Source organism: Staurois parvus, unplaced genomic scaffold, assembly GCF_062004578.1.
Source record: "Staurois parvus isolate SC_StPar_1 unplaced genomic scaffold, SC_StPar_1.0 ptg001051l, whole genome shotgun sequence".
NCBI classification, from domain to species: domain Eukaryota; kingdom Metazoa; phylum Chordata; class Amphibia; order Anura; family Ranidae; genus Staurois; species Staurois parvus.
Window position 1 is genome coordinate 4,682,334 of NW_028318847.1, and position 15,600 is coordinate 4,697,933.

The 15,600-nt window shown below is 40.4% G+C and overlaps 1 protein-coding gene across 6 annotated transcripts in view; it reads left to right on the top strand.

Moving 5' to 3' along the window:
• Window positions 1-15,600, top strand: part of MUS81 (MUS81 structure-specific endonuclease subunit) — a 307,431-nt gene that overhangs the window by 219,735 nt on the left and 72,096 nt on the right. For 3 of the 6 annotated variants that reach the window (XM_089658089.1, XM_089658090.1, XM_089658091.1), the window contains 4 exons: window positions 1,003-1,119; window positions 4,763-4,858; window positions 5,022-5,147; window positions 6,563-6,666. In XM_089658089.1, the coding sequence (XP_089514215.1) occupies window positions 1,003-1,119; window positions 4,763-4,858; window positions 5,022-5,147; window positions 6,563-6,666 (443 nt within the window). Of the gene's footprint in view, window positions 1-1,002; window positions 1,120-4,762; window positions 4,859-5,011; window positions 5,148-5,252; window positions 5,779-6,562; window positions 6,667-15,600 lie in introns of those variants that run through there. The other 3 variants (XR_016307484.1, XR_016307485.1, XM_089658092.1) reach the window with 3 other exon arrangements.

Genomic DNA, 15,600 nt, shown 5'->3' on the forward strand with positions numbered 1-15,600 from the left:
AGATCAAGTAAGGCAGGCCATAGACTGTTCAGATTTCTTTCCTGCAACCACGGGTTGCAGGACAGGAATTTTGCGCAAATTCCCCCACCAACACAGACAGTGTTGACAGGGGAATCCTTCCCGCTGGGCTATTGTGTTCTCCCAGTGGGAGAATCCGCATCCAATGGGAGAACACAGTGATTATTGCTAATGGCTATAATAGCGAGAAGATCACAGTGATTACTGCTAGCAGCTATAACAGCCGGGAGAACATGGTGATTATTGCTAGCGGCTATAATAGTCGCTAGCGATAATCGCATGTCAAATCCGGCAGACTGGTTGTACACAAGTTGATTGATTGATCAACATAGGTAAATTCAGCCTGTCCATACATAGCAGTCTGTGGCCGGCTTAATTCAACAGAAGGAAGCTATAAAACAAAACTTATAACATTTAGCAACACCACCAGAGATGTCTTCTATTGTAAGAGGTGATTACCTAAAGTATATCTTTACCATCAACCACATTTTGGATAACTAGTTCATAATTTAATCTGGACAACTTTGATTTGTTTCTTGAAGCACTTGAAACATATATTTAGAAATGCTTCTTTTATCTTACTTTTTTTTTCAGCTTTTTATCTCAGAGGCGAAAGCCATCAAAGTAACTGATGTAAATATGGGGTTTTTAAACACCATAGTAAATCTAGTTAGAAGATACCTTTTGCTTCTAACACAATTATGTGGTGTACCCAGTGTAAATGCATGCAGCGATGTATACAGTATTTTTTACAGGCATTTGCCCACCTAGACTTTTCCATATTTTCTAAGTGAGAGCTTTGTCCATGCTAAACTGAACCGCATTCAGGCAAGAGGGGAAAAGAAAGCTGCTGCAGGTATGTGGAAGTACCTCCTAAGTGCCTGATCTTCATACCTGCTAGCAGCTTTTATTTTTTTGACAGGTACTTTTAAACAAAACACTGATTGTGAATGTTTCATGATAGTAATATTCCTGTTTCTTTAGTTTCGTCTTAAGAATTGTGATCTGCTTCATCCGATATATTTAGTTGAAGATTATGGGTCAGCACAACACCTAAGTATTCCAGAAGCGACCCTGCAGCAAGCCATAGTGAACACGCAGGTAATGTCTTTACAAGTCACAGGGTACAGTTTTCTATAGTCATTTTGAGTTTTCTTGCACTGCAGAGTTGTGTATAATGATTCAGCAAAAAAATAATGATTTCCTGAAACTGAGGAATAGAAAAAGAAGCAGAGGTTGAGTAAACTAATAAGCTTTCTTATTTTCTGTGCTGGAAAAATCCTCATTAATTGACATGGGCCCAGATGCAGTTTAGTGTGTGTGTGTGTGTCACTTAAGAGTGAGTAACATTTGTGATTTCAGAAATGAAAAACGGAATTCAAAATCAAGCAGGTTTCTTACTTACTGCTTCCATTTAAATAATCAAAATGCTTATTTGACTTGAAAAAGAACGTTAACTCGAACTGATTGCTGTATTGCTTTAATGCGAAATGTGTCATTTTTGCACTTGAATACATAAGTAAATGAAGCTTTTAGTGTGTGTGTGTTATTTATTTATATATATATATATATATATATATATACACACTCTCTAGATCATTGTAAGGTGGACATTCTCAACTGTGTTGGTGGCAGCAGTAAACCCACCGACAGGGACATCAAGTTGTTGATCAGTCCAAGCAGATTTGACCTATGCTTTTATTCAGCAATGCAGTAAACAAACTGCATTAATGCAGGCATTTCTATAGCATGTTCATAGCATAAAACAAACCATCTTCTCACCTGAACTACTAGTTAAACTCAAGTCTGTTTGTGACTAACAGTGTGCCTCCTAAGGCCTCTTGCATACAGGGCTGTCCACAAAGAAAACAAACAGAGGGCGCATCGGCCTAGTGCATTACCTTTTATATAACATTTATTGATAAAAATAAGTGATAGACCCACAAAGGACAAATGTATATAAGCTCATCATAAAGAACAGCACTGTCTAGTCCGCATGGTATGGCTATCCACATAGGAACACTGGACCTCCAACAGGCTAACGTGTTTGATGACTTGCCTCTTCTTCAAAGCTTTCCATTGATTTCAATGGGGAGGTGTGTTTTGGTGTTTTTTTTTTTTTACCACACCAAACCTGCACCACAAATGCAGCAAGCAGGATTTTAAAAATCGTACCATACCCACATCAGTGTGAAGAGTTCCATAGGAATACATGGTCACAAAAGCAGAAGAAAAACAGATCAGTGTGAAAGTAGCCTAAAGCACTGGACAGCCCAGTGTGCAAGAGGCCTTATGGATTTTCATTTTCATGTTCTGTCATCGGTCAGCCTTTCCACTCAGCAGCAGGCTTTCACAACAGAGAGAGGGAGATAGAGAATCTCCTGGAATCAGTCAGCTCAGATATACCTGTGGACTAATTGGTTAGGTATTGGCTAACAGGTAAAACCACAACCCAGGACAGGATGCTTTATCCCACCCAAAGCTCTACAAAGCCTCTAGAAGAAATTACACTTTGCTACAATGTAAAGTAGTGAGTGTACAGCTTGTATAACAGTGTAAATTTGCTGTCCCCTCAAAATAACTCAACACACAGCCATTAATGTCTAAACCGTTGACAACAAAAGTGAGTACACGCTTAAGTGAAAATGTCCAAATTGGGCCCAAAGTGTCAATATTTTGTGTGGCCACCATTATTTTCCAGCACTGCCTTAACCCTCTTGGGCATGGAGTTCACCAGAGCTTCACAGGTTGCCACTGGGGTCCTCTTCCACTCCTCCATGTCGACATCACGGAGCTGGTGGATGTTAGAGACCTTGCGCACCTCCACCTTCCATTTGAGGATGCCCCACAGATGCTCAATAGGATTTAGGTCTGGAGACATGCTTGGCCAGTCCATCACCTTTACCCTCAGCTTCTTTAGCAAGGCAGTGGTTGTCTTGGAGGTTGGCATTCATGGTTCCCTCAATAAACTGTAGCTCCCCAGTGCCGGCAGCACTCATGCAGCCCCAGACCATGACACTCCCACCACCATGCTTGACTGTAGGCAAGACACACTTGTCTTTGTACTCCTCACCTAGTTGCCGCCACACATGCTTGACACCATCTGAACCAAATAAGTGTATCTTGGTCTCATCAGACCACAGGATATGGTTCCAGTAATCCATGTCCTTAGTCTGCTTGTCTTCAGCACACTGTTTTCGGGCTTTCTTGTGCATTATCTTTAGAAGAGGCTTTCTTCTGGGACGGCAGCCATGCAGACCAATTTGATGCACCAATTGTAACACACCTGCTCCCCATTCACACCTGAGAGCTTGTAACACTAACGAGTCACATGACACTAGGGAGGGAAAATGGCTAATTGAGCCCAATTTGGATATTTTTCACTTAGGGATGTACTTGCTTTTGTTGCCGGTGGTTTAGACATTAATGGCTGTGTCTTAAGTTATTTTGAGGGGACAGCAAATTTACACTATTATACAAGCTGTACACTCACTACATCACATTGTAGCAAAGTGTCATTTCTTCAGTGTTGTCACATGAAAAGTTATAATAAAATATTGACAAAAATGTGAGGGGTGTACTCACTTCTGTGAGATACTATAATGCGCCCTGTTTCTCTCAAAGGAGAGACTGCTTTTGTGCTAGGCAGCTGGTTCATATCTGTCTCCAATATGTGTTAACCCCCCCCCTTCCCTCCTAAGGAGCCCGATTTACCCTTTTGGGAAAAAGGGGGCATTCTCATGCAAGGTCGGGGTGATCCTAGTTCCAGGGTGATCAACTTGGAGGGCCTCAACCTCGTCCACAGTTTTGGGGCCTGTGGGCCTACAGTAATGCACTGTTGTATCTTAATCAGCAAGGCAGACCACTTGCTCCACAATCAGAATTGTGTAGAACACCTGTATTTGCAACCACAAACACATGCTGCGCCATGGTAACCCTGAGCCTGGCCAGGATTTGAACTTGGGATACTCCCTGGAATTCTAAGATTGCAGGCCCATGTAGGCCTTTCCACCCAGCAGCAGGCCCTCACATCAGAGAGAGTAGGAGCCCCTACCTTCAGTCATTTCAAATATAAAAAGGCCTGCATACAATTGGGATTAATTAGTGAGGTCTGGCTGAGAGGTAAGAAATGGAGTTAGAACTGGAGGCTTTTTGCCACCCAAAGTTCTACAAAGCTCCTAGCATCCAGCACCCTGACTGGAACAATTTAAGATCTAAATAAACAACAAAATTTGTTTACTGCATAGGAGACAAAACCATTGGAGCCCCACACCATGTCTTGGTGAGAAACCTAGGTGACAAGTATGCAGGATATGCAGTGTGTGTGTGCATGTACTGGCAAACATGGTCACTACATTACCTTGGTTGGGAACTAAACACCAATCTTTTTCTTCAATGTATCTATACCCTCTGACTGCTAAAGACATGTTCCATATATCATGGCTGTACTATTTACTAGGCAGCCATTGACATATGGAACTTACATGGCAGCCAAAGGCTTTAAAACATGCTTGCAGGCATGACCTGGTTTGAATTCCGTGTCCTTTCCACCTTCAGTAGAAGTTATCACTTGTAAGTAAGTGTATGGGCTCCTACCTCCTCTACTATTGCCAAACTCATTGCTAGTTTTCTAGCTCAGAAATGGCAACCATTCTTTAGGAAGAATATCTGTATGATGGACTGTGATGTGCTGTTACCACAAATAAACAAATGCTGCTTAGCTGTTATGTGTTATCATTCTTAGGTGGTTGATGGGTTCTTTATCAAGCGTACCAAAGATGTTCGGGAGTCTGCAGCCTACTTGACTATAATGACCCGCTATCTACAGAACATGTTTAAGGTAAGATGTGGTCCATTCAGGAATTTGATTCATAGACTCTCACTGCAATGCAGGCCAAGAGCTAGCCTTATATGGTATTTTTGTGTTCTTTTGATTTACAATTCATAGACATACTGTTTTGTGTTCTGCCTAGCCCTAGTTTTCTGATTGTAGATATTTACAGAACAAAACCCTGCTGAGCTGCACTAAAGAGGAAGCCAGTAAATGTCATCGTGTCTTGCAACATGATGCCCAGAGCTGCATTCTGATGGAGTTTAAGGAGTTTAATGAAGGGGCCATGAAAAATAAGGTAATCCCTCACATTTTAATAAGCCTGTATTTAATATTTAAATGTGTTGTGTCTACTTATGTACTTCTCAGGTTTAATTCCTTCCTTATGTCCATTTGTTTCTAGAAACTGTAAATATCTGCACATCAAACTTTGGGGAATTCATAAAGAGTATGTATGACACTTTCAAGAATTCAGTGTTGACTCTCTTTTACAAATGTCAGTACTTGCTTTAAATTCATTTTACCCACTGGAAACCAGTATATGAATTTGGGACAAACACCGGCATTTGTTGTGTGGAGACACACTGACAGCAAAATGTCCTTACACACATTCAGTCCTCAGTGCAGCTGAGCTCTCTCCCTGCCACTGCACCTCTCACACAGACCGTGCAGCAACGTTTTGTAGCTGGGTGGGTGGAGCCTGATGGGGATTCATAGACACTAGTTTTCTGTCAGATCCACTGCTCCTGTAATTGACAGCAGACAGTGGGTGGATTCCATAAAGCCAAACTTTCTATGTAAATGGGACTTTAAAAGCCCCAATGAATACAAAAAAATATCTTAAAATTGTATTACAGATATCCATAAAAGGGATAAAATACAGTGGCTCACAATGTTTAGATCCTCAATGCTACTCACAGTGTCTAACATAGTATGACTATTACTCTTGGTCACATGTGTCGTATATTTATATCACCATAATATGTCAAATTTTGATGGAAGATCTAATCTGGAGCCCAATGTGTTTCAATTATAAAAAGTTTGGTTTCTGTTCGTTTTCCAGGGATATGGCACCTAGGGCATATCTTGCAAAACCTGGCAATACAATGTTTAAAAAAAGGGCTATACGTTTGGCTATGGAATCTGAGTCAATCAGCAGGAGCAAGCAGCTTGCTATTGGAGCAAGGAGGCTCGCTCCCAAACTGCTGCTCTGCATGTCTGTTCACACAGAGTTGCGGCTCAGCCCCTCCCCTTCCTTATTGGCTCACTGGCTGTGATTGACAGCAGCAGGAGCCAATGTCTGCCGTTGCTGTCTCAGCCACTGAGGAAGGAGGGTCTCCAGAGAGCTTAGGCTTTCATGCACATCACTGGATCGCGATGGGACTCAGGTAAGTATTTGGGAGGGCTGCTGCACACAAGGTTTTTTTACCTTTATGCATAGAATACATGAAGGTAAAAAAAACCTTAAGCCTTTGCAACCACTTTAATATCATGTTATTAGTCAGTTTGGATGTTAACTCAGAATGACAGGTTTTTTTTTATGTACATAAATGCTTGCTTTGTGGCCAAGTACTCGTTTGCTTAATATTGAGTAATGGAAGAAAATATAGATTTACATGCGGCCATACCAAGATATGAAACATTTTCCTATGTTTTTGCTTCTATAGAACACATTGTATCCATCTCCTGCGTGACACTGTTTTTCCACTACAGGCTCAGACAGTGAAAGAGGTGTTTGCTCGGCAGCTAATGCAGATTAGTGGTGTGAGTGGAGAGAAGGCAGCAGCTATCCTGGAAAGATATAACACTCCTACCAGGTAAAGTAACATTACATGTACACGTGTTGCGTGAATAATAACAGTGTTTATCAAACTGTTCCTCAATGACCAATAATAAGGCATGTTTTCCAGTTCTCTTTACTAAATCACAAGTGAAATATTAAGGGTTTTTTTCCCTAATTGTTGCTGATTTATACAATTGTACAACTTCTTGAAACTTTGCAGTGAATACCTGTCATTGGTACTAAGAACCTGAGTCAGGAGATACTGGGTAAAGTATATAATTTACTTAAAGCCAAATTCCAGGCAAACATCTAAAATACAAATAAGGTAGGTGTTTTATCTGACAAATGATTTGCATTTCTTTATATTCAGCTCTTGAATCTACACAGCTGCTTTGTAAAAGACAGGAGGATAATACCATCTTGTAAATGGCACCCCTGCGTTTTCATTGGACAGTGAAAAAAGCAGCAGAAGACTGACAATGTCATCTCTCTGTTCACTCAGCTCTATTCTTCTGTCAATTGGTACATAGTCAGTAAATCTGCATGCAGCACACATGATTGAATTCTAGTACTTTCCCTCCCTTTCTTTTCCAGTCTGAGTGCTGCTATAAAGGGGTTTACAAGAGACTGATCTAAAGTGTAATCAAAGTACATACGTTAGTTACATTTGAAAAATGAATGTGATGATTTGTTTTTTAATACAGAGCTGTGTTCATTTGTGTCTTTTATATCTGCCAGCAGTTAGTGCAAAGGGTGGAGCTGTGCACCCTTTGAATTGGATATTTAAAGTTAAAACTGCTTCACCTCATTCACTAACATACACTTTGCAAAGTGGTTCCTGAACCCTGAAGACCCGTTCAGAGGTATGCCTACTGTGACAGGCAAAGCCTGGACCCCTAATGGGCCCAACAAGGTAGATAAGATAAGACAGGGTCTCTGTAATTTGGATAGGTACCAAAATGTTGAACCCCTCCTTTGACACTAGCTCCCTTTAGAAAATTTTGGCATTCTTAGGACCTTTAGTTTCCAAAGCTTTTTAATATGTATACCTGCACCATCTTGATTTGCAGAGCAGCTGCAGCGACACTTCTTGTGTCGCCTTATAGAAATCTTAATATGCAGCGCTCCCTATCAAGTTCTTATTGCACCATAAATAAATCATAAAATATTTAATGTACTATGTATAAAATCCCCACCTCTATAAAGTGCCTCTTAGCTCCTTTCCTACACGTTTCACCTTCTGGTATCCTTAGGGAACAAAGCACATAAGGGCAGAGCTAGCAGGTGCTAACATCACTTCCACCGGAAGTTAGAAGTACTGTGAGACGCAACAGAGCCAGTATAGTACTGTATAATGGGAACATAGTGCTGCCAGAGAACTTGAAAATGTGAGCGCAGTGATTGTGTTATGTTTTGAAGTGGATTGTTTTTCAAATAAAAATAAAAGGGTTTTACTCAGAGTATTTTTTGCATCTTCTCTATGGTCCATATATGGAGAATGCGGTGTAGATTGTGGTGATCCTGAGAGGGGAAGAGCAGAAGGAAGGTATCCTGTTCATGTAAAAAAAAAACCAAAAAACGTTTTGACCTATTTGAAAAATAAAAGGTGTCAATCCCATCTGGTGGGTTCTTGGAAGTGGAAGCAGATGCATGATCACTGGTGGTACGGAGTTAAAGTTTGCTGTGGACACACTTGAGAAAAGGAGGTTAATTTTAAAGGCACAGAGCACTTTTGCTTGGCAAAGAGTGGAAACAACTATCTGATACTCTTGGTCTTATTGGTTTGTGTTAATTCTCTAGAGAGTGTTCGCTAAGCTTCTAGAATGTCTCATGTCTACATGGATATATGCAAGATTTTGTGGTTAAAGGCTTGAATTGCTGAAGCTGCTTGTAAGAGGCGCCTTTTACACATGTCTTATGACATTAAGAGCCTGTTGGGGGAATCCCTTTGTAAATTCATCAAGAAAGTTAATGGAGGAAAGGTGCTTCTACCCTACATAAATAACTAAACCTCCTATGGCTACCACCTCCACTAAGAGAAAGGGGATTTTTCGCTCTCCCCAGGTTTCATCCCTTATACCGAGGCTTAGCACTTCCTTTCTTTTCAAGCCTTGGACCCCTAAGACCCCACCAAGCCTGCCCAGAAGCGCTCTTCACAATGAAGGGGTCCCCTCATTCCTTTGTCTATTCTAGATCTGAGACATCTCAGATCTCTGTATACAAATCTGTCTTTTTAGAGGAGTAATAAAATAGAATTTCTCTCTCTGCCCCTTCCTCACTTCCTACCCTCCAGTCTGTGCGTATCTGTTAAAAAAACAGCACATTTACTGTCCGTCTTCATCGAATTCACTCACAAGGGGTGGTTGCACCAGTTCCTTCAGAGGAAAGGTTCAGGGCCTTTCGATCAAACGTATTCATAGTCCCCAAACTAAATGAGGGCATCTGACCCATATACAGTCAGATCCATAAATATTGGGACATCGACACAATTCTAAAATTTTTGGCTCTATACACCACCACAATGGATTTAAAATTAAACAAACAAGATGTGCTTTAACTGCAGACTGTCAGCTTTAATTTGAAGGTATTTACATCCAAATCAGGTGAACGGTGTAGGAATTACAACAGTTTGCATATGTGCCTCCCACTTGTTAAGGGGCAAAAAGTAATGGGACAGAATAAAAATCATAAATCAAACTTTCACTTTTTAATACTTGGTTGCAAATCCTTTGCAGTCAATTACAGCCTGAAGTCTGGAATGCATAGACATCACCAGACGCTGGGTTTCACCCCGTGTGATGCTCTGCCAGGCCTCTACTGCAACCGTCTTCAGTTCCTGCTTGTTCTTGGGGCATTTTCCCTTCAGTTTTGTCTTCAGCAAGTGAAATACATGCTCAATCGGATTCAGGTCAGGTGATTGACTTGGCCATTGCATAAAATTCCACTTCTTTCCCTTAAAAAAACTCTTTGGTTGCTTTTGCAGTATGCTTTGGGTCATTGTCCATCTGCACTGTGAAGCGGCATCCAATGAGTTCTGAAGCATTTGGCTGAATATGAGCAGATAATATTGCCCGAAACACTTCAGAATTCATCCTGCTGCTTTTGTCAGCAGTCACATCATCAATAAATACAAGAGAACCAGTTCCATTGGCAGCCATACATGCCCACGCCATGACACTACCACCACCATGCTTCACTGATGAGGTGGTATGCTTAGGATCAAGAGCAGTTCCTTTCCTTCTCCATACTCTTCTCTTCCCATCACTCTGGTACAAGTTGATCTTGGCCTCATCTGTCCATAGGATGTTGTTCCAGAACTGTGAAGGCTTTTTTAGATGTCATTTGGCAAACTCTAATCTGGCCTTCCTGTTTTTGAGGCTCACCAATGGTTTACATCTTGTGGTGAACCCTCTGTATTCACTCTGGTGAAGTCTTCTCTTGATTGTTGACTTTGACACACATACACCTACCTCCTGGAGAGTGTTCTTGATCTGGCCAACTGTTGTGAAGGGTGTTTTCTTCACCAGGGAAAAAATTCTTCGGTCATCCACCACAGTTGTTTTCCGTGGTCTTCTGGGTCTTTTGGTGTTGCTGAGCTCACTGGTACGTTCCTTCTTTTTAAGAATGTTCCAAACAGTTGTTTTAGCCACGCCTAATGTTTTTTCTATCTCTCTGATGGGTTTGTTTTGTTTTTTCAGCCTAATGATGGCTTGCTTCACTGATCGTGACAGCTCTTTGGATCTCGAGAGTAGACAGCAACAGATTCCAAATGCAAATAGCACACTTGAAATGAACTCTGGACCTTTTATCTGCTCATTGTAATTGGGATAATGAGGGAATAACACACACCTGACCATGGAACAGCTGAGAAGCCAATTGTCCCATTACTTTTGGTCCCTTAACAAGTGAGAGGCACATATGCAAACTGTTGTAATTCCTACACCGTTCACCTGATTTGGATGTAAATACCCTCAAATTAAAGCTGACAGTCTGCAGTTAAAGCACATCTTGTTCGTTTCATTTCAAATCCATTGTGGTGGTGTATAGAGCCAAAAATGTTAGAATTGTGTTGATGTCCCAATATTTATGGACCTGACTGTAGGACTTAACATCTCTAAACAGATTTTTTGTGTACCAAAATTCCAGATGGAATCAAAAAGATCTGTTGTTTGCTTCTGTCAGACAAGGGAAATGTCTAGCCTCAATACACATACAAGATGCTTATCAACACATCCCGTTCTTCCTTCCACATCAACACTTCACTTTCAACATTTTGCTATGGAAGACAAACACTTACAATTTGTAATGCTACCATTTGGGCTTTCTTTTGCATCATGAGTGTTCCTCATGTTCTGGAACAAATGCACCCTCTGGATTATCCTGTGAATCTGTCCAGCCAGAGAAAGCTCTCTGTGGTATGGTGAATGTCTAATTCTGCCCTAGCGTAAGGAAAGTCATTCCTTCTCATGCCCTGGGCATACGGACCCTCAGATCCAAAAAGCACCCATCCGTTTGCTTCTGCATGAGGGTTCTGGGCCTAATGGTAGCCTAAATTTTAGACTGTTCCTTTTGCGCAGTTTCAATCCAGGTCACTTCAAATCAACATCCTCACGTCATAGAACAGACACATCGACTCTCTGGATCATCATATGTGTCTATCCAGTGAAACAATGCTCTCACTGGTTCAGTGGATCTCCATATCTGCCCTGAAACCTAGGAAGTAATTCCTTTCTGTGCCCTGGAAGGTGTTGACAGTAGATGTTAGTCATACAGGCTGAAGGGGAGTTTACAACTCCTAAACTGTCCATGGGACCTGGTCCTCAGAGGAGTCAACAATGCCAATCAACAATCTGGAACTGAGAGCTATTAAATGAATTCTACAACGCTGGACCTCCCTTTTACCAGGTCACTCAGTCAGTGCATTCAGACAATGCCACAGCAGTTACCTACATAAATCATAAAGTGGCACCAGAATTTGAGCTGTTCTATAGGAAACAAACTTGATCCTTAACTGGGTGGTAATTAAATTACTAGTTCTCTCTGCTGTCCACATCCTTGGAGTGGACAGTTGGCAGCCAAAGATTTTAAAGCCAACCATACATGGCTTGAAATTCAGCTGGTTCAGCAGGGACCAGATGAATTTCAAACTGATTATGGGCCGGGAGGTTGTACAGAAGTCAATCCACCAATCAGTCTGTTCAATCAGTGTTGCCAACTATAGCCAACAAAACTGATCAGTGTATTTTGATGGCAGGGAAGTCTCCCCACTGTCAGAATACAATCGCTCCGCAGGAGGATTCCCTCATTCATAGGCATGTGCAGTTTGTTTTGTTCCAAATCAAAATTCAGATGAAATTTACATTATTGGGAGATTCGAAATGTATCCCAATTTCCGAAATACAAAAGTAGCAAATTTAAATGAATCCAAAACAATGAAACAAAATTTGAAACAAATTTGAAAATGAAATCAAATTCAAAATCTAAACATACTGCTGACTATTGCTGATTTCTTTCAAAGACTGTGTATATTAAAATATAGCAAGCCATCTTCTGATATTCAAATTTCAAAAAGAATAGAATAAAACTGAATAGAATAGAGTAGAAAATAAAGGAATAGAAAAAATAGAATAGATTAAAATAGAATAAAATAGAATATAGCTGTCTTACAAGCTTTGAACTTCGAATAAAAGAGAACATAGCCAAAATCTGAATTTTGAAAAGAATAGAACAGAATAAAATATAATAGAGTAGAACAGTATAGAATAAAACAGAATAGAGAATAAAAAATAGAATAGAAAAGAATAAAACAGAATATAATAGAAAATAAAAGAATAGAAAAGAAAGGAATATAATGAAATAGAATAGATTAGAATAGAATGAAATAGAATATATCTGAATTTTGAATAGAATATTGCTGTCTTCCGTAATTTGTATTTCAAAAACAATAGAGTAAAATAGAATAGAAAATAAAAGAATAGAATAGGAAAAATAGAATAGATTGGAATAGAATAAAATTAGTATGTAGTCGTCTTCAGAAATTCAAATAAAATAAAACCAGCTATTCTTCACAATGAATTTGGATAAGATATTTTTTATTCAAATTTAATTCAAATACTTTAAATCCATTGAAAAAATATGAATCCGGTCAAAAATGAATAAAGGGAACTAAGCGGAAAAAAAAATTTAGTTTCGAATGCATCAAAACTAAATTAATAACTTATCAAAACTAAATGAATAACTTAACGAATTGATCCGAAAAAAAAAAAGAATTTTTCTTCTGCACATGTCTACTCATCCACATTAAGTGTGTAGATGGGGGAATCAAGTCCGTTTTTTTTCTTTGTTCAAGCCACTAGTTGAATGAAAAAAAAATTACTTCTATTTGGGCTGGCTCAGCCACCAACAGCTAGAACCAGGGGAGTGGTCTCTGCACCTTAAGATCTTCCAAAATCTTTGTTGGGGGAGCAGATATGGACATACTGACCTCCTTATTCAACAACAAACTGAAAAGAGTTACAGTCAGGTCCATAAATATTGGGACATCGACACAATTCTAACATTTTTTGCTCTATACACTACCACAATGGATTTGAAATGAAACAAACAAGATGTACTTTAACTGCAGACTGTCAGCTTTAATTTGAGGGTATTTACATCCAAATCAGGTGAACGGTGTAGGAATTACAACAGTTTGCATATGTGCCTCCCACTTATTAAGGGACCAAAAGTAATGGGACAAAATAATAATCATAAATCAAACTTTCACTTTTTAATACTTGGTTGCAAATCCTTTGCAGTCAATTACAGCCTGAAGTCTGGAACGCATAGACATCACCAGACGCTGGGTTTCATCCCTGGTGATGCTCTGTCAGGCCTCTACTGCAACTGTCTTCAGTTCCTGCTTGTTCTTGGGGCATTTTCCCTTCAGTTTTGTCTTCAGCAAGTGAAATGCATGTTCAATCGGATTCAGGTCAGGTGATTGACTTGGCCATTGCATAACATTCCACTTCTTTTTCTTAAAAAAACTCTTTGGTTGCTTTTGCAGTATGCTTTGGGTCATTGTCCATCTGCACTGTGAAGCGGCGTCCAATGAGTTCTGATTATTTGGCTGAATATGAGCAGCTAATATTGCCCGAAACACTTCAGAATTCATCCTGCTGCTTTTGTCAGCAGTCACATCGTCAATAAATACAAGAGAACCAGTTCCATTGGCAGCCATACATGCCCACGCCATGACACTACCACCACCATGCTTCACTGATGAGGTGGTATGCTTAGGATCATGAGCAGTTCCTTTCCTTCTCCATACTCTTCTCTTCCCATCACTCTGGTACAAGTTGATCTTGGTCTCATCTGTCCATAGGATGTTGTTCCAGAACTGTGAAGGCTTTTTTAGATGTCGTTTGGCAAACTCTAATCTGGCCTTCCTGTTTTTGAGGCTCACCAATGGTTTACATCTTGTGGTGAACCCTCTGTATTCATTCTGGTGAAGTCTTCTCTTGATTGTTGACTTTGACACACATACACCTACCTCCTGGAGAGTATTCTTGATCTGGCCAACTGTTGTGAAGGGTGTTTTCTTCACCATGGAAATAATTCTTCAGTCATCCACCACAGTTGTTTTCCGTGGTCTTCCGGGTCTTTTGGTGTTGCTGAGCTCACCAGTGCGTTCCTTTTTAAGAATGTTCCAAACAGTTGTTTTAGCCACGCCTAATGTTTTTGCTCTCTCTCTGATGGGTTTGTTTTGTTTTTTCAGCCTAATGATGGCTTGCTTCACTGATCGTGACAGCTGTTTGGATCTCATCTTGAGAGTTGACAGCAACAGATTCCAAATGCAAATAGCACACTTGAAATGAACTCTGGACATTTAATCTGCTCATTGTAATTGGGATAATGAGGGAATAACACACCCCTGACCATGGAACAGCTGAGAAGCCAATTGTCCCATTACTTTTGGTCCCTTAACAAGTGGGAGGCACATATGCAAACTGTTGTAATTCCTACATCGTTCATCTGATTTGGATGTAAATACCCTCAAATTAAAGCTGACAGTCTGCAGTTAAAGCACATCTTGTTCGTTTCATTTCAAATCCATTGTGGTGGTGTATAGAGCCAAAAATGTTAGAATTCTGTCGATGTCACAATATTTATGGACCTGACTGTATAACCAAGACCAGGGATACTCTGGCCTTTGCAGTAGATGCCCTGGTGATTTCTTGGACTTCATTCTTCAGTCTGATATATGCCTTCACTCCGATAAAGATTCCCCCCCAGCTGTTACATAAGATAGCGGTAGAAAGGGTTCAGGTAAACTTATGGCACTGAATGGGTCCAGAAGGATTTGGTGCACAGACTGAGTCAGGCTGCTGGTGGGTTAACCTTGGCCTTTTCCAAACAGACTAGATTTACTCGTGCAAAGACCCCTATTTCTCTGTTTTTCTGTCAGTGCCTTTAATGGCATGGCTGCTGAAACAAAGGTCCTGAAGTACGGGGGCATTTCTGACTGTATTTCCCCACCTTACTCTGAGCAAGAAAATCAACCTCCCATAGGATTTCCCATCATACATGGAAGGCTTACTTTCCCTGGATGTCTGGAGGACAGACATCTGAATCCCAGGGAATACTCTCTGTTGTTCATATTTTGACCTAACTTCTTTGGCGTTGACCAGTGTCTTAAGGGACAGGTTTTTGCTTAAGCCATTCTTTTCTAGAAATTTCTTGCTTCACAGTCCTTAATCAAGACGTATCGTTACGAAAATGCTTACAGTCATGGCGCAAAATATTGTCAGCCCTGCATTTCTGTCAGATAATGCGCCACTTCACCCAGAAACCATTTTCTGGGCAAAGTGGTGTGTTATCTGACAGAAATGCAGGAGTGCCAATATTTTTGGCCATGACTGTATGTTTATCCCCCAATTCAACCTCTCGTGTCACCTTGGTATCTGAACTCCAAAGACCCCCCCCCCCT